Raw genomic sequence first — 20,281 nt, forward strand, 5'->3', positions numbered from 1 at the left:
AACTCGAGAAATAATATTGAAACGTCCAAGAATTTAGAAGAAAAAGAAAGATTGAATCGTCGCGACCGCACATCACAGTCCCCGTAGACGTCGAAGTCTCTACAATAAAATTACTTTTGAACAGCTCTGATAGCGCCCACGCAACAATGGTTGCTTGTATACTGTCAGATGCTCATATTCTGCGGCCTAAAGCTCATGGCATAGTGCGAAAGCGCGCACGCGGCGAAAGCGAAACAGTGCGCGGACAAGCATGCAGACGCGCAGTCGGTCGCTGCGATTCTGCGCGACTGATGCATTGAGGCTTCATTCTATTACACTCCATTTAGTTATACAAACACTATAAGGACATATTTCACATAGTTTGCTCTCAGCGTTTACTTACCTTTCACGCAAGAAAGCCGGTTCGGAAGTCTCCATCGCGGCAACCGCGCGCAGTAGCGTTCACTGTAGGTATTCTGTTATGATCCATTCGGCTATACAGACAGCCCACTATATGAGAACACATTTCACATAGTTTGCTCTCAGCGTTTGCTACCTTTCACGCAAGGAGCCGGTTCAGGAGAGTCCATCGCGGCGACTGCGCGCAGTGGCGTTCGCTGTACATATTCGGTCAAGAGATAGCGTCTGTAAACGAGTCTGTGATTTCAGTTTGCCCAAGATTATTATTTAGGCAGTAAAAAACTTCTCTCGTTTCGAAAGTACTTACAGAAATGTCCGGGAGAGCTCGTGCGTGGGGTTTTCAGTGAGCGTTGACAGCAAAACCTATGAGGAGCGCGCCGCGTGATCCCTCCTACTGCGCCAACGAGGCGCTTCCGATAGATGGCGACTCCGTAACTCCTCGCCGCCAATACCGTTCGTCTTGCGTAAGATTGAAGATATTTAATCGTCGCAGGGACTCCGACCAATTTGCTATATTTGAGCGCGTTGAAGCCGTAAATGAGTACCTCCGCAGTCACCTAATTAGGCGAGCTTGAGCCGACTGTGAAAATCTGCTCTATTGACCTTAACAGGTCGCAGGATCTCTGCCTTGGCAATTTTTGTCTCTTCACTTGCGTAAAAGGTGGGAACCACTTACCATCGATTTTGCGTGAGCTTTATGTTAGGCGCATATCACAGCTACAGCGACCAGCCCCTTACATGGGAAGCTCTGGTGTGATTGGGCAGAGATGAATTGGCCGTCCAAACGTGCGTCTAGAGCGCACCTCTAAGTGGGTGCTAAACGATGGCGTTCTACTGCTGAGCATGACGTAGAGGATTTTTGCTTTCCGGCTTCGGTGACCGCATTCCGGCAGGGGGGCGTAATGCAATAACCCTCGTGTATACCGCCCTTCGAGTTCACGTTAAAGGATCCCAGTAATCATAAATTATAGTGTGCCGTGACAAAAGAACTCGCATAAAGTGCGCACACAGTTAGGAAACACTCTCAGAGAGCTTCTCTTCTTAACCACGTTTGTTTCAATACTCGTCAGTATAGAAGAGGAAGATAAAACAGAGACCGTAGAAGGAGGCGAATGCTGGGATCACACGGGTCCCGTTTTTTCATTTGCGCTACAGCTCGGCACAAAACCGTGCCCCCGCAGCACAGGCGTTGCCAGGACAGGAGCAACGCGTAAATTGGCAGAGCTTCTTACATGTCACCGACATATGCTTTTTCGTGTGGTGTACGCAGCGGTGTCGTAATAACAACGCTAAACAGGACGTAACGGAAGTTTTTGGTAGGGCCTGCACCTACTGCGAACTGTACTTTCGTCTGCACTTTCACTCCGTTTCTCATTATTATTTTTACGTTTTCAGATAGACATGACAGCTAATTTGTCTAATGATTTTCCTGGTTTCATTGTCTGTTTTTTTTATAAGGTTGCATGAAAAATGGAAATTGAGTGCTTCGGAGCCCTATAAGAATACCAGCTGGTCAAAATTTAACTGCAGCGCCCCTTCTCCCTACTACGGCGTGCCTTATAGTTTCCTTGTTTTGATGTGTAAAACCACGGAATTTAATTCATTTTCTTCTTCTCACTGGGACGAAGACAAACGGGCATAACATGCTCACTGGAAGCGCAGGCTGACAATTGTCTGCTCACACATGTGCATTCGACAAGGGTGCAAAGAGACAGAAAGAGTGAAAGGAGGAGAAAATTGACGCGGCAAGGACAAACAACGGTAATCCCAAGTAAGGAAAATGACAACTTTAAAAATCGGGAGAAAATTCGTATTAGCGAGGTTTTTCTGAATGACCAGACAGACAGACAGACAGACAGACAGACAGACAGACAGACAAAGAACTTTAATTACAAGGTCCTGAGAAGCTTTGCCCTAGGGCAAAGCTGCGGGCCGCTCTCACGTAGGGACTGGTAGGCCGAGCCTAACCGCCGTGTCATCTGAATTAATGCGTGGTGGCATCGTTTCGCGAAGGTACGCCACCTTCCCAATTTCAAAGGACACAGTTAAATGGCATACTAATACACATTCTTATCAGGGTCGGCGAATACTTGAAATTTCGAATACAAGTTCAATATTGCACACTAACTATTTGTATTCGTATACGAAAAGCAACGTTTCGGGATTTTCGAATATTCAAACGTAACCGAATATTCCGCAGCAACCGACTGTTACAGTACGGTTACTGTTCTCTGCCTGCTAAACAGAATATCGTAAATTACCAGAAGTGAAACAACAATGCTTTAGAAGCAATGCAAAAAACAAAATGGGTAACGCAAGCCTTGTTATAGGTCGTGAGAGGGAATTCTATCTGTCAACTGGTGATTTTTGCTTGCATTTCACAATTTTCCGTTTCTGGCACTCTCGTCGTGTAGCAGTTCTATATTTTACGCTAGAACTGGTAATGTTTTTCTTGCAGTGGGGCCTTGTGGATGTTGCTACCGCACACAAGTCTATCAACATTGTTTATTTCCCCCCTTCTTCCACTTATTATCTTATTCAGCAACTATTTATTCAGCGTTTTTGGAGAGGCAGTCATACATCAGCCATTCATTTTCGGAGAACTTGTTTACAATCAAGCTCTAAAAGTGGCTGAGAGGATATATCTAGCGTTTAAATGTAATCCTTTGTCCTTGATATAGCTAGCTGTCTTTTTCGCACCGCGTGCTCTAGCACTGGCTTATTTGTACTGGCCCATACCACGCTAGAATTCGTTCATTTGTGATGCTGAAATCCAGAAAATGACAGCAACAATCTTGTGAAATTTCATAGGGAAGTTCTGAGCCTCTAAAAGCGACAAGTATCCCTTTTGGCTAATGCGACTCCTGTTTTATTATTATATTTTAGAATTAACTTTGAGTATGTGGGGTTATCCTTGTTTGCCTTTCTTCTCACGTTATTCATTTCCTTTTTTTTTAATTTTTGATCTTTTATGAATGTCACCGCATACACAGTTGTTAGTCTGCGGTCCTTCTATGCTTCTCTGTCTTCGCATGTTCAGTCCTACATAGTGCAGTTGTTTCTCTGTTGTATCGATGGTCACTTTCATAAGCTGGAAAAGGAAACCGGTCACTGACACTTCCAGTCCCCAGGCGCATCGGCGATGAACACCTCGACTTCCACAGTCAAGACCTGTATACCTATGGATGGAACTACTATTAGAGTCTATCCCGTTCCTAGCCTTTTTTCTACCTTTAGTGGCCGGTATTCATTCAACGCACTTTATAAAGGCCAAGAAAGCGATATGAAAGGGAAAGTAGGACAAGCCAGTACTCACTCAGGTTGGCAAATGTTTAGTAAGCAAACGACAGACGAAACCAAGGGAAAGACAGGAAACCACATGCGCTAATCCAAGAGGAAAATTTATTAGATGAAAGAAGGGACATATACCATGATAGCAAGAAAAGAGAAGTTGAAATACAATAGGTATTAACATAAGCCGGCGATTACATTCATATGAGATTATGCATCCCTATGGCAGACACGAGTCATACTCTATAAAAAAAAAGTGCGAGAGAAACACACATCTCTTTTTCTGACAAATAAATCGATGCCGTCATTCTTTTAAAATAATTTTTAGGAGCAAGAGGGCTGTGCGAGGTGTATGTAGGGTGGCAAACTCCAGAGTTGTAGGGTTTCCCTCCCCCCTCCCGTCCCGACTTCGTGGAGATGGGAGGAGAGAGGGTTAGAAGGAGGAGGTGGCACCTGGCGACGACCGACCCTGTCAGTGCCAGGAGCCGCCAGTCTGTACGTGCACCAAAGTCTAACCATCTTTTTTTTTTTTTCAGACCTGCCGTGTCGTAATTTACAACAAAAAGGTGCAGTATAGTTGACTGCCTAAGACGGTTACTAATGCGGATAGAGGTATAGTGTGAACGGTTAGCGCCTACAACTGAACTAGATCCACGATAGAAACGAAATCGCTTTTATGAGAATGCAACAGAACACAAGAAAGAAGAATGTGCAAACGAGCTGTCACGCACTATAAAAAGTAAGTAAATCTGGTTTATTTATGGTTTTACAGCAGAAACAAAAGCGAAAGTCTCAATATTTGGCCGTCCCGACTGGATCAAGTCTCAGAAGTCTCGACTCAAAAGTTGGGACTGTCCCGCTATATTCAGAACGGTTAGAAACCCTAGGTCAATGCGGTCTGGCGTTATGAATGATGTGGTATGTGGACGATTACCTGGTAGTTGTAGACAATTGTGATTCACAGCGAAGAAGCGTTCACGTTTTGAAATGGCTCAAAGAAAACCGGTCGGGACTTGACTTTAGGTGGGAATTTCTTTCAAGAAGAAGAACAATGAACTGCACAAAGATGGCGAATCAGGCGAGTTGTACCTTATCTGTGATAGCAGCGCGCGGAAAACGAAGACAAGAAAGAAAGGACGGGACAATTAAAGCGCTGTCTTTCAACTGAAACTTTAATGGAAGCGAACAGTGACATATAGAATGAACAACAACAAAACTAAATAAAAAATGACAAGCAAAACACCACAGCGGTCAATCAGTGCGTGTCAGTTAAATAGATTTACGCAGACAAGTTACGAGCCGTCAAGGAACAACTTTTCCGTTTTCCCTTCCTTTTCACTTTATATTTCTTCTTTTTGCAGTGCGCTGCTATCAGGAATTTAAAAAAAATCACTTTCACTTTCTTGATATAAAGCTGATATTCTCACAAACATCTTTGCTGGGGACCAAATTAGGCCCTCAAATCCTTCGCTCAGTAATAAGTTGGCACATTCTAGACCGATGGTAGATGAAATTCTCGTGTGATGTATTGGCTCCACCTTCTACAAGTTGAGCTTTTACAAGAGAGCTTCTTTTTCGTATTTGCCCGAGCATCGTGCGCATCGATTCGAATCGGTTCCGGGCCTGCGTGTCACCGAGAACTTAGAACACCAAGCCCGCAAATCCATGGGTGGTGCGAACGGCCGCTTCCAGCGCCAATTCCTCGGCATATAGTTCGGGCAGAGCTGCCGCGTCTGTGACCGGCCCTGGTTCGACGTGAATCCCTCCACGGTGAGCTCGGTGCGTAACTTCGAACAGAAGAGTTCTGCCTTGCAAGCGCTTCGCGAAGCCTTCCCCGACGCCACCCACCACGACGACGACCACGATGACGACCACGACGACGATCGGACGTCGAGGGCGAGGACCGGATCGACGATGATGACGAATGTTACTGAAGCACTGTACATAATAAATTGTGATGCACGTACTGTGGCTTGTATGCTTGTGACTTGCTGGGGCTTGTGTGGCTTACTGGCCTGGCCGTGTATGACCTCGCAAAAACTTGGCGGAACTTAGCAAATCTTGGCGACACTTAGTATGAGCATAGTTAAGCCATGCATAACCTCTCAAGACTTAGCAAAGCCTAGCAACGCTTGGCATTAGCCTAGCCAAGCCCAAGCCATGCATAACATCGTCAAACTTATCAAAACCTAGGAACGCTTAGTATGAACCTAATCGAGTTATGTATAACCTCGAAAACTTCGCAAAACCTAGCAATAATTAGCAAAAGCCGCAACTAGCTCTGCTGTGACCCAGCCTTTCACCACTAGTGCAAACTGCCCACATTATTTAAGAGGCTACAATTACGGCAGTTGTCGTTACTTGACTATAACGTGCTCTGATTTTGGGGGCAGTATTAGATAGTGCACACATTATGAGACACTGGGTAACGACCACTACCCAATTCTCAAAGCGCATCCCCTTATGAATCCGGCAAGATCTCTTAGAGTCACCGAACATTTGCAACTATTTCGAGGATATAATTATGCGGGACTGAAGCAAGCAGACGACTTGGACACTTTCATGCCATCAATTATTCCAGGGTTACGCGATACACAGCCTTTCCGGAAGGGCATTACCGTGTCGACGCGTACTGTGAACTACTCCGAGCAGTTAGACGAAGAGCAGAGCGTCGGTTTCGTCGTTTCGAATAGCTTGAAGGTTATCAAGAGAGTCGAAATTCAAAGCGAACATCTAACTGGAACATGCAAAAACTGAGATAGCAACGGTGGCGTAAGTTCTGTACGTTACGTTCCCCCCTTCGCTCCCTTAACTAAAATTTGGGTGTTAATAAACGCCCTTGACCATTCAGAATCCCAATGTAGCCCTTTCAAAAGCCTTGCTACCTCTTTTGGGTCACCTGAAGGCGAATTTGCAAACGCGTGTTCTGAACAATAGCAAATTTCGTACAGCCTGTCTCAGTTCAAGATCAATCCACCTTGTCAGGGCAGCAACAGACTGAAGGTGCTTGAAATTTACCTCGTGCCCAGTTGATATTCTGTTCTCTTTGCAAGATACGCCAAATAACAGCGGCTAGTACTGACAACACCATGTATTTCAGCTTAAGAAACCTGGACCCAACAGGCACGTCCTCTTTCCTACAAGTCTTCAACAAGATGTGGGAGAAAGTACATGTTCCTGCGAGTTGAAGCATCGCTAACGTGATCCCGCTGCTAAAACCTGGCAAAACACCCCTTTCTATTGGGTTCTTTAGGCCTGTCAGTTTAACCAGCTGTGTGCCAAAGGCGATGGAAAAAATAATCAATATTAGGCTAGCAATGGTGGATAGAATCCACCAATTGTCTACCAGGTCAAACGGCTGGTTTTACAAAACGTACAAGTACAATTAGACTGCATCTTTGAGTTGGTAACGTTTATTGGCCGCGAGATTAGCTGCGGGAACATTTCTGTTGCTGGCTTATTGATGTTAAGAAGGCCTTTGACTCAGTCAGTCACCTTCATGTCATGCATGGATTCTCAACGCTCGGAGTGCATGGCCGGGTTCTCAAATGAATCGCCAATTTCTTGGAAGACAGAAATATATATATAAATACAAGTGACACACAAAGCGATGCATACACCATAAATAAATGAGTACCGCAAGGAAGTGCATTAAGTCCACTTCTCTTCAATGCAGCAATAGCAGGCTTACCAGCAGTACTTCCGCTAGCCATAAAACAAATCTATGTATGCTGATGACATTTGCGTATGTACATCGCCCGTGTCTCTAGAGGCTCTCAAGCATCGGCTGCAGAAAGCTTTAAATGCAGCAAGCGATTATTTAAGAGAGCGTGGCATGCATGTAGATATGCCAAATCCGCGGTTTAGCCATTAACAGAAAAGAGGCAAACATTTCTGTCTTTTAATAGACGGCCATGAGATTAAGCTGGTTCGGAAACATCATTTTCCTGGCGTGATTTCAGGTCAGCAACTTCGATTAATTAATGTTTTCACCGCCCTGGAGGACCGAATTAGCTGTGTTATAAATATTATTAGGAAGTGGGATGGAGCAACTGCATCCCTGCTCCACGTTCCCTCGGCAATTGTCCGCCAGAGAAGTGCTTACTGCGCGCATGTATTGCGCAACTTATCTGCGGCGTCCGTTCACCGACTACAGCTGTTACAGGCTACCAGTTTACCAGTGTGTCTAGGAGTCCCACAAGCTATATCCAGTCACCTCACTATTGCAGAAGCGCGGGAACCACATTTCACCGTAATTCACAGCCTGGAAACATGCCGGCATATCTCTTTAGAATTTCTACCCAGCATTCTGCGTACCCATTTCTTTCTATGGCAGAGAACCGTCCGGGGGCACAGATACACGCCATGTTTCAAGAGCATAAATCACAACTTCCACGATGGGGATTTTTTGGCACACAAACCTCCGCTACCAACCATGGCTTCTATTAGCACCGAAAATAGCAGTGTCAATCTAAGGTCTTAAAAATAAATGTGGCATTTTCACATTCGCAGCGCAACAATAACATTTAAATCAGCTACTTGACAATTATCAGAAATTTATTCATATCTATACGAACGGTTCAGTAATCAATGAAAGTGTGACTGCAGCTTATGTTATAACATCCTTACAGGTGGAGTACGCTTGTCGGCAAGGACGCACGTTGTCACCAACAATAGCCGAATTAGTTAAAATGCTCTAAACCAGTTACTTTATCAATACATATGACACACCAAGGAAGTGGGTAATTTCTACGGACTTCTCACCGGCATTAGCATGTCTTGAAAATATTAATGACAACCAGCCACATGCACGAATAGCACATGCAGTACTGAAAAGTTTCACCCAGGCTACTGAAAGAAAACAGTAAGGAGGAGGAGGAGAAATAGACGGGAAGACAGGGAGGTTAGTCAGTTCCCAGACCGGCTGGCTGCCCTGTCCTGAGGAAAGGGGGTAAGGGGAATAAATGATAATAGAAAAGAGATGTTACAAAAAAGGGGAACAGCAAAAAATAAAAGAGAAAAAGAAAAGGAGAATACCGCTCTGCTTAAAATCTGTCTCTAAGACCAGTCCTCCGCAAGAAGCGCAACAACGCTTTCAAAGCCTTCTGTGCTGAGGACGGTCTCGGCCAGTGTCCCAGGACCTTTCCCTCCGACAAAGGGCGTTTGTCAAGACTATCTAGCACTCTTGAAAGTTATTTCGTGGGCACACTGAAGAGGGGCACCCACAGAGAAGGTGGGCGATTGTTTCCTCGCAGCTACAGTTATGCCATATATAAGGCTCTTGGCCATTCCTATCCGAAATGAGTACGCATTTGTGAAGGCCACGCCAAGCCACAAGCGCCACAGAAGCGTCTCCTCAGCTGTAGGTAGTCCTGACGGAAGGCGGAGCCGTAGATTCGGATCCAAGTTGTGGAGAAGAGCGTTGGTAAATTACATCGAGTTCCACTGTGTGAGTGTAAGTTCATGTGCGAGCGAACGAAGCCCTGTAGCTGCGTCTGTTCTGGATAACGGTATAGCTACACAGTGGAGAACATCGTGAGCAGATCGGGCGGCCTCATCTGCACGGTCGTTTCCGTAGATACCGCAATGGTCCGGTATCCACTGATATGCTTTGTTGTGTTTTTTCTCTATTACGTGGTAGTGGTAGTGAAGAAGTCTTATGTAAGTGACTAATTTCTCATTCGGTTCATGACTAAATGGCGACATAATGGGCTGGAGAACGGTCTTCGAGTCGTAGAAGATTGACCATGCCGGTGACGGTTCTTCAATTATGAACTCTAGAGCAGCACGGAGGGCGGCGAGTTGTGAAGCTGTCGATGATGTAAAATACGAGGTCCTGAATTTTACTGTGACGGAATTCGCGGGAATAACCACTGCTCCTGCTGAGCTTGCAGAAGAAACTGAACCCTTCGTGTAAATGTGAAGGCGTCCACTGTGTTTCTCATGCAGGAGCAGTAGTGTGGCTTGTTGTAGGGCTAAAAAAAACAGTAAGGGATATTACAGTGGGGGGGGTCCCTGGACATGCTGGTATAGAAGGCAACGAATTACCGGACTCGTTGGCAAAATCGGCCTATAAAGATGCAGATATTCAACTCATCCCTTTTATCGCCAATGGACACACAATGCATTTTTAAAGTACTAAAGAATGAATTGTGTAAGTCAAAATGCTTTAATGAGAATACTAAGGAATCGATTCTTTACGAAGTGGACCCTGTTGTGCCTCGCGATCCCTCAGAACGAGGCATGCTTCACCGGCAGACGTGCGGCTGTCACGGATTCTGATCACGCCTCATCGTTCACCCAAGGCAGCTCGCTTCAAGACAACAACGTCGCCCCCTCCTGACCGTCACGAAGAGGCCATTGACTGATGACAGGGTCATTGTCGAGAACTCCCGGTGAAGGCGTGGACAGCCGGTTCACAGTTTGACACGTGGTTGCCTCTTATTGTGCAACATTGGAGACAGGAGAGCCACCACATGGGTGGGACGTTGGAGGACGGATGGTGGAGAAAGATTCAGCGTTTGTGATGGTCAGCGAATTTCCTCGATTAGCGAAAGAGGGAAATAAACGGCATAAAAAGCGGACCCGAACGGCTGTGGGAGAGACGCTCGGACATGCAAAGATTAGTTAAAATGCTCTAAACCAGTTACTTTATCAATACATATGACACACATACTATCGGAGCATGTACTGTGCTCCGATAGTTGGAGCCATGTTTGTAAAACTGAATCATGTACTTTGATTATAAACCTTTCTTTCTCATCTCATAAACAACGCTCGGAGCTCTGTCGAACTTTCGAAAAGTACCCAGACATTAATTCGTTGACTTCACCTTTGGACAGCATACACAAAACATTTTCTATACTGCATAAAACGGGCTTCATCTCCGGCTTGTTCCTTTGACAAGGATGATGAGGATATTCGGCATCTACTTCTCGAGTGCCCCAGACGCGACGCAAAGACGGCAGCTAGAACAAGAACTATACCCTCCAATGATACTCGCCGACCTTTCTCACGCGCGAAATTGCTGGGCCCATTGTCATCGAAAATAACACAGCGAAAAGCATTGAACGGACTCGAACATTTTTTTGAAGACACAGGCATCCTTAACAAGTACTAGATACCGCGCTGAATAGCCACACAATGTAAGTAGCTTCCATTATTTGTAATTATTAGCACTTGTACATAACGTGTTATACACTTTTGTGTTCTGTGTTAAAGCTCACTTTTCACTGTCGAATTCTGTGCGCGCATTATTTTATCTCTATGTACTACTAATCTGTTTAACTGCTCATCGCAGTCTATTATCGCGGCCACTTGTGTGTATTCGGACTTTGTTCACAAACTCATTGCGGTGCGATTTGTCTTTCCCTTTTATATCTATATGTTCGAGCATGTATAGGACTGTATCCATACACTAAGCTTAACTTAAAAAAAAAAGAATCCAGAGAAAGCTCTCCGCATTATCTATTCGAAGTTTAAACGCAGCGATTCTCTTACTCAGCTAATGGTGGCTAATATTCGGCTTCTTGAAACACGGTTAAAATTACACCGTCTTAGTATTTCGCATTCTCTCAATAATCGTGAATTATCACTAGGCCTTACGTTATACGTAACCCCTTTATCAACAAGAGCCCCATGTCACGATCATCCGAATTCATTGACCCACTATTTTGCTGGGATAGATACAAGTTTTCTCTCTTTCCTCGTACGATTTCGGAGTGGAATATCTTACTCGAGCCGTATTTACATATGCAAATTGAGAGCTTATTATAGTTTGTTTGTTTCTCTTTTTTTAATTTTACTTCTATCTTGTGCTGATTTTTTTTTTTTTGTATTTCAATCGTTTTATTGCAGTTAATACACACGGAAATTTCTGTATTCCAATTATTTTGTAGTTCAGTTTGTATCTTGGAATACTTATTCGTATGATTGGTCTCCTGTTTACTCTTGTTGTTCACTGTATGAGCGCCCGTTCTGCAAGGACCAAATTTTGTACTGCACTATGTCACAAATAAATAAATAGATACCGGAAATATACGTGAAGTATCCCGATAATGTTAATCGCATCAAAAGCGACGCGCTTTCTTCGCAATATTTGTTCATTGCGATGTATTTAATGTGTGATCAATTAACGTATGATCTTATGTACAATATCGGTTGATAATATCTTTATTACAACTTCTTTTTTATTCTCTAATCCTGTAGCTCCCTTCATTGCCGAATAAACCGTTCTTGCTAGTCGGCACTTGTGGTGTCTTTATATATCTTTATGCTTTTCGTGGGACGTTCTCGCGCTGCACCTCGCCAACAAAAGCGAGGCAAAAAAAAAAGAAAGAAAAGCGCCTACGCACGACAACAAGCCGCCGGGAAAGGCGCTCGCCGTCGAAGAACGGGCGCGCGCCGTGCCTGCCGCGGTGTCGCGTGGGGCCGTCCGATGCCGCCACCTGGCGGACGCCGGCTCCGAAGAAGGGAGGACGCGGAGGAGGCACCCGGCGCGGGCGTTCCGAACGCGGGCGGCCAGTCAGTCGGTCCGCGAGCCGGCGCGAGCGAAGTAGCAGCAACAGTGCGGGCGATTCCGATGGCCGGTCTCCGCGCTCCCGCCGACTGACCACGCGCACGTGCTGAGCGGCGACCATGGGCAGTCCCGACGCGCCGGCGCGGACCTCCTTGTCCTGGGAGCCGTGGCGGGCCCCCCTGCTGGGACCCGCGTCGGGCCACGGCGTGCTCGCCTGGCGCCTGGCCGCCGTCGCGGTGCAGTGGTTCCTCTTGACCGGCTTGGTGACAGTGACCGTGGTGTGCGTGGTCAGGTTACAGCGGCTTGAGGACAGAGTGAGCCTGCTCGAGCAGAAGCTGCTGGACGTGCGCGCGGACCCCCTCGGCGGACGAGCTGCTGCAGCACAACAGGTGGGCGCCGATCGAGGCCGAGCTAACGTGCGCCGGAAGAGCAGCGCTTGCATTTCGCGGCTTTCCGGCACTTTCCCGCGTTTTACGCGCCAAGTATGACGACGAACCGAGTAGCACGTGTGTAGGCGGCGCCGGGTCCACCGGATGTCACGACGGCACGAGTCAGCGGAAAGTGTTTAATGATTGTTGATATAGTTAGGATCTATTCACGGATGGCCCAAGACTGAATGTTCCAGTGTAGCAGCGTGTTGAAGAGGGAATCAGGCGCGCTGCTTCCGCCAGCCCTAGGGAAGCTATGTTCTTTGAGGCTAGACGTTGGTGCGATACTCATGATATGTAATGCGATGATCCTTTACTCTGAAGTGACCGCAATCGACGTACATGACTGGTGCATCTTGCCGTGTTATTCAACCATGCTGTCCTGCCACCGAACCAACGGCGCAGCAACAACGAACTCACGTTCATTTTTGTTGCGCTGCCTTTGACTGATTTCTAGCACAATTTCTCAACCACACTCTGCGCCGCAAGCGCACTGACGCAGATACCGAGCCACGTACTCGGGACAAAGCATCGCCGTTTTTGGTATTAATATCCTTGCACTATACCCACGATTTGTCGCAGAACTGATCACATACCGAACGGTTCTTGCTTAACAAATCATTTAAGTCTTCTCAGACAAGTAAAAAGAAAAGAATGTTTTTCTTAATAGTGCTGTACCTACATTTGACAGCCCAAAGCTTGTTCAGCGAAAGCATCGCTGTTATTGCCCGCCAAGAAAAGAACAGATGCCGTACTGTAATTGCGCTGGAGCTGAGAACGTGAAAAGTCACTGCTATCGCGTGCCAGTAGAGATGCGGAGATGCAGTCGGCCAAGTCGCTCCGTGCAGTTCGCGGTTACGTAGTCGCTGAACATGTGATTACACGGCGCCTCTGTAACAAGACATCACCAAGTAAACATCCGAGTCACACGTGGTGGTGACCTTTAACGCAAACTGTACCGTGCTTTATCACTCCATCGAGGGTATTTAAATGCGAATTTTTATGCTTTAATTATCCGGCCGAATGTACACGTATACGCAACGAACGTCGGCCACGCGCTATACATTCGTGACACGAGCATAACCACCGGGTTGTGTTGAGTGCGTGTATCGAGTGCAGAAGGGTGCAACAGCACGCCTTTTTGTCGTATTAACGCTTGACTCTAAACTTAGAGACACTGATAATCCAGAAAAAAAAAAACATAAGCGGGAAAGAAATGTAACGCGCTGTAAAATCAACTTTATCTTTAAATATAAAATTCATCTTACAGCGCATTACATTGTACAACTTTTCCAGAACTGCGGAGCCACATCCACATAAATTTATAAGACAAATTTTCCGTGCACGTAGGTGTAGGGAAGGGACGTGAGCTGAATTTCGGGATTCGATGGCGCCTTAATTATTGTCGAGTTATCACGCTGATTACTGTCATCGCCCTACGCGATAGAAGTTTTGTAAACCCCCACCTACGGTTCTCAATGAGTCGACGAGCATGAGCAGAGCATAGCTTTAGCTCTTCGGGGTGAACAAACAAGAAATATTCGCCGCTCGTCGCCAGGACAATCGCAGCTGAGCCTGGTTATTTTTTGTCACATTGCTTTACACGTACTTATTCAACCACAGATCTCTTCGCCAGGGCAGACAGAGCCCTCTGTATAGAACGCTAAATTACTGACTTGCCAATTTTTCGAAATTATCTACCTCTTGTGAACTAAAGGGACTATAACCAAACCACTTTAGCTCTAAGTGAACTCACCGTTACGGCGCTACTTTTGCGTTTATATTCAACGCAACGAAAATATAATCACTGCTCAGCAGCGAGGGATCTTGTTTGTGCAATTACGGGGTCTTCCGGATAGTCGGACCCACTTTGTTGGACACACAAGACGGCATTACGTCGACACTGCGCTCGTTCTTCGAACTTGCATTCCTCGGCCTGAGCAGTGAGCGTTCTTGTGTGCGTCTGTGCTCACCGACTCCGTTTCCTTCTTCCTGCCTCTTTCTGTCCCTGTTTTCCCTCCCAAGTATAGGGGAAGCCAACTGAGCACACGACCGCGGTTGATATTCTTACTTTTCCATATTGAGTTGTCGCTATAGAGTATACGTTCAAACAAATTAGCGTTATGAACCAGGTTATGAACTACAACTGCATATGCTTCGTCCGGGCAATATGCTTTCTACTGAACGTTTGCGTACGGCGTTGGTCCAAAACGGTAAGCAAAAAGGCTGGGAGAGTAAAGATAGACAGAGACAGAAAGAAAAAGACCATTCGACGCATGCCAGTCGTCTCATTTGTGGCCGGGGCCTGCGGTATACTAGCATTCGAACTACGCAGTTCTCATAAAACTCCTCATAGTATCAATCTCCACAATTTGTGCAAGAAAAATCCTTACTTTGGAATGCACTGCTCATATGCACCTGGATTGGTGTCAAGAAATGCGGCGCCTAATTTGCGGGCCCCTTCACCCACTGTATATGTACAGCGTGGCCGACGATTTCAGAAAATAAAGAGTGAGCAAGTTTACCGCCAGACAAGCAAAACAAGAACTTTCACGACTGGTCGTTCAAGCGTAGCAAACCACGTCCAACGATCACCACGGCTAGACAGTGACTAACTTCGCGCATCTCCCCGAGTAGAAAGAAGGAAAAAGATCAGGAACAAAAATAAAATAGGAGGACATTACACGCGTGAACGCGTAAGCTGAAACGCGTCCTTCCCTCAAGGGGCGGAAACTATTTCGGCCTTCCCGGAGGCTTTTACAAAACGACAAGCTTGAAAAATGGGTGCACGCGAGCAGCCGTCGCTGCCGCCTATTCTGTTCGCGTTCGCAGGGAGGAGGCACGTGCTGCGTGTTGCTCGGTAAAGGCGCGCCGAGGGCATGCGAGCCAAACGTTGTAACCATACACTACAGCCCACGCATGCTACCTCCGCTCGCCCAACCTGTGTTTCCACCCCACAGTGGCAACAGTTTCTGCGAAAACCACGGAGGAGATCAATTTCGATGCTGCTTAGCACCGCCCATCCCGACGCTAATTAACGCGTCGCCTCGGCGCCCTTATCTCTGCTTGGCAACGCTGCGCTTGGCTGCCCGTCCGCCGCCTCTTCTTTTCTCGCTCCTCCAGCCCGCTATCATCGCTGCGCCCCTCCGGTGCTCAAGAAGGGGCTTCGTGTCTGTTTGGATACAGCCCTTGATTTCGAGGCCGATTCGTGCCGCGGTTCGGACCTGGTTAAGAATCTGGATGGAGAGGCAGATAATGTTGCGACACGAGTATCTTCTATTCCACTGCCGCCCGCCTTCTTGCCTCCCGAAAGGCTTCGGTGCTTGGTTCCAACTTGGCGAAAATAAAGAAATAAGAACAGCCTGTATGGTCCCAGTTTATAAGCAAACGCAAACAAACATAACATAAAGAAAGAAAGCTCTCTCTCTCTCTCTCTCATATATATATATATATATATATGCATGCTTGGAAAAAGCGACAACACCATGATGACGCTTAGGCATGCGAACAGTACATGTGTCAAAAATCAAAGGTGTAATTAAAGCCTGCAGAAGTTGTGAGATACACCACGCAACGGTTGGTAGTGCCGCGAGCTTTTCACCTGCCATTTGGAGAAGGAGCAGGAAAGCGAAAAAAAAAGAAAGAAAGACAGAAGAAGTGCGTACGCATCGCAGCATCTGGCTCCTGGACTCCGCGGTTCGCTGCGCTCGCACACTCCCGACGGTGGCCTGCCAGACTTTTCCAGCACTCGTGTTGATGGTAAATTTGCAGAACGACTCCGCATGTGGTGCTCAAAATGGCAATATCACGTACGTTTGAATCACTTTGCGCACGTAGACATTCCAGCAAAATAGAAACACAAGAAGGTCAAATGCGCACTATGTGTCACCTGCATGTCTGTCGCGAAGGAAGGTGCTAAATAACTGATAATAGGCGCGCAAAGTAAACAAAAATAAGACGTGTGCGACTAAATCGTTCTGCTTGAGTGATAATAACATCCAGTTGTTCTCACGCTTTTCCCAATTTCCTTTCTCCTTTGTTGTAATACTCCACAAGTGAGAGATGTCGGCGCCTTTACGCGAGCGCCGGCTGCTCCTTTTCACGAAGAACAAATACACTCTGTAATCGAAATAACGGTGCACATGTGCACACAGTGCAAACGGCGGGTACACATCACGTGGTAGCTAACTGTAGGATTAAAAAGCGACAAACGAGCAGCGATGGAACGTCGTGTCGGGTAGGATTGTCTTTTAAGTCGTCATGCTCATGCGCCTTCACAGTGGGATTAACTTACGCAGCAGCGACCGAAAGTCAGGACTGTAGCAGGTTACCGTATTCTAGCGGGCACTGCCATGCACTGCTGGCTCTCATCCAGACGCCTTCATCGCTTAGGGAAGGGACAGAATCAGAGAAAGGTGGGACACAACTTAACTCCAACCCGCCTCGGTGTCTCAGTGGCTGTTGCGTTGAGCTGTTGAGCAGACGGCCGCGGATTCGGTTCGCCGCTGCGGCGGCTTCATTCATGCGGGGGCGTGTATATATGCAGTAAAATAGAGCGCATGAAAATCCGCACAATGCTCGTTAAGGAAACGCATGCGTTCGAGGTTACTGACTGAGCAGATAGACGAAGACATGTGGTACGTCTATTTCTCGCGCTGCGATCATTCACCGGCATCGTCAGCGAAATGGAAAAGGCAAATCGCTATAGTGGGGAATGAGAGAAAGGTCTGTGGGAACATATATTGGGGGCCGTGAAAGAAGAAAACGAACTTACACGAAGATTAAAGACCAATCCGTTGCGAGATGTCCGTATAATGTACACACTAACCAGCTAAGGGCGCGCAAGACAAAGTCGTGGGAACATATCGATGGCGTTCCCGAAGCAATATGGACTCTGCAGTCGTCTCCGTTTGTGGTGCAATACGTCTGTGAGTCTGGCTAACAAGTGTGAGTCCTGTAAGAAATGCTGAATGTGAGAAGCTTTTTTTTTTTTTTTCAGTCGCATCATTTGCGCGGTTGAGGCAGGTTCGAGAGTCAAGTCGCCTTTGGCGGAACAGGCACTCAACGATACCAGCTACCTTGCTCCATAACCTCTCGCGGTTTTTAACCATGTGATACTACCACCAGCCAGTCCGACAAGCTATATATATATATATATATATATATATATATATACATATATATATATATATATATATATACGCACACACACACACACACACCATCGCCGACTAATCAAACAAGCTGCTAAGGGGCCCTATTAGCAAGACCCGTATCACGTTTTTGTTTTACGCTAATATAGTTGTTAAATACTGCTTATAGAGTGTTCTACCGCAATATTTCTTTTTTTCTAAACAGGATTAAACGAAATGCTGTGAGGTGATTATGCGAGGAGACGAGCTGGCCTCCCCGCTGACGACGCTCTCTCTCATTGCTTCGTCGTATGTCTTCGAGCTACATGGCTACGTCACATTTATTTAGCACAAGCCGTGCCTCCTATTTTTTCGCTATATTAAATTTTCACTGCGAGGCGCATTTCCGGTGATGGCTTTTTGCGTTATGCGTTGCTGTACAGGAATCTCACAGCTTGCTGTGGGCACGCTAACTTTGATGTCCATGAAAGCTCGGAATGTTAGGTTCTCACCGTATTTTGCACAAGTCCTTCTCATTCATTCTTCAACGGGACTGCATAGCGTTGAGTGTTTAACAAAATATTTAAGACAGAAAAGAAAAGTTGTGTTCCACGTCCAGCCTTTCCTTCTTGTCATCTGTGAAGTGATGAACACGGGGACGGACGGTTGCACAATGGTCCCCTGTATAAAATCTTCGCGCGAGATGCTCTTTTCGCGCGGCCGACAAAGCGCTGTCGCGCGCATGGCAGCGTGTATTCGCGCGATGCCACCTCCTCTGGCGTGGGCCATGAATGCAAATCACCGGACCGCTGCAATCCCGATTTATGCAAAGCGCACGCTCTCTCCCGCTCGTATACACACAGCTCCACATATGCGCCCTTCCGATCGCTGCTCTCGTTCCACCTTCGTTTCCCTCGGAGCGCACTCTCACTGCTGTGGATGCTGCAGGCGAAAGGAACGGGGGGTGTGGGACCACGGGTGGCTCTGAAGCGGTAGCGCATTGGCTACACGTGCAGAGCGAACGACGGTGCCCGCTGTTCTCTTTCTCGCTGCACTTCCTTTCTTGCAGGAGTGCTATACAAAGCTGTCATTCCGCGTATGCGCAAGGAGGGCCAGAACAAAGAGAGTAGCAGTGAGAAACGATACGTGGCGCGAATGCTAATACTGCGGCCACGAACACCCAGATCTGTAACCAATTTAAGCGGGAAGGCACGTGCGTGTAGCGGTCATTTTAGAGAACGGCCTTTCGGAGAAGGCCGGGGCGCATCGAATGCAAATCGCGCTTGTGACGCGTCGCTTTTTTCTGGGCCATTATTTAAAGGCCGCTTTAACCTGGATTGTTAAGCACGCGCGGGTTTCGCGGAATGTTTCAAAATTGCATGGGTTACACTTCATAGACTCAATCCTCTACTTCGAAAGGACTCTGGAAAACGTTCTCGCGTGCTGACCTCGGACGTGCACTTACATGCATTCCAATTATATTGAGTGGCAAGAAATGCGATTACAATGAACAAACTAATACGTGCGTATAAAATTCTGCAACAGCGACCGCAGAGCTCGGGCCTGCAGGACCACATTTTATCAGAAAAAATTTTTCCTCTGCTGGCGGAGCTTTAAGCGCCGCAAAAAGGAGCGTCCGCTCGCGAGAATATCTTGAAAGGTATTAGCATAATATTAGAATACAGGTGGTGGATGTAGTGCAATTCGGTTGTTTCACGCCGTTGCACGCAATGGCCCCTCTACACTCCCACTCCTCGCCACGAAATAACTCGGCCGCTTGGTGAACAGATGATATTAACCAGCCGTCGGAATCACACGAAACCTGCAAGCGATTTGTTACGTTTTCGCTGCGGTTTCCTTTCGATCCCATGAACACATGTAAATTTGGTATTCGCAGGCGCCGTTTGCTGTCATCTTGTTTCATTTCTGTTTGTCAACTTCAGCGACTCAGTGGCACGTGGTGTTCCGCCACTCAGAACGAGGTCGCGGGTTGGATCCTCCGTCTTGGCGGCCTCATTCCGAAGGCTCGGAATTAAAAAAAAAATTCTCTTGCATTGAGTTTTGAGGTGTATGTTGAAGAGCCCGAGTGACAATAAACGTATCCAGAGCCCTCCACTACGACGTTTCTCTTGACCCCTGCGTCGCTCTGAGACGTGAAACCCGGCCTAACAATCAGTGGCTTCCATCGCCGACTTGATGTAATTTTTAACAGTTCCGCACTTGCGTCAAAGCTGCCGTATCACTTCGACGACCTATCACGAACACCGTTATGCTCCTGCACCGCGCGCATTGTCCGCAAGTTTCCTCCAGGATACGTCTATAGAGCCAGCGTTTGGTGGTGGAAAGATTCCCTAGCCGGTTGGTCGAGAGTCACCGCTAACTGGCTTCTTCATCTCAGTCAAAGTGACCAACCCTTTGAGTCTCGGTGTTGTGTACATTAAATGTCTTCCGCTCCTACACACGACCCTGACTTCTCATTCCAGCTCATTCTGGCCGATCCTCTCCCTCATGCG

General features: G+C 46.9%; 1 protein-coding gene across 6 annotated transcripts in view; it reads left to right on the plus strand.

Moving 5' to 3' along the window:
- The first annotated feature begins 12,223 nt into the window (after positions 1-12,223).
- Positions 12,224-20,281, plus strand: part of LOC142579011 (uncharacterized) — a 465,789-nt gene continuing 457,731 nt past the window's right edge. For all 6 annotated transcript variants that reach the window (XM_075688787.1, XM_075688827.1, XM_075688796.1 and 3 more), the window contains exon 1: positions 12,224-12,597. In XM_075688787.1, the coding sequence (XP_075544902.1) occupies positions 12,328-12,597 (270 nt within the window). In that variant the 5' untranslated portion in view covers positions 12,224-12,327. The remainder of the gene's footprint in view (positions 12,598-20,281) is intronic.

The sequence above is a fragment of the Dermacentor variabilis genome, chromosome 1 (assembly GCF_050947875.1).
Source record: "Dermacentor variabilis isolate Ectoservices chromosome 1, ASM5094787v1, whole genome shotgun sequence".
NCBI lineage: Eukaryota > Metazoa > Arthropoda > Arachnida > Ixodida > Ixodidae > Dermacentor > Dermacentor variabilis.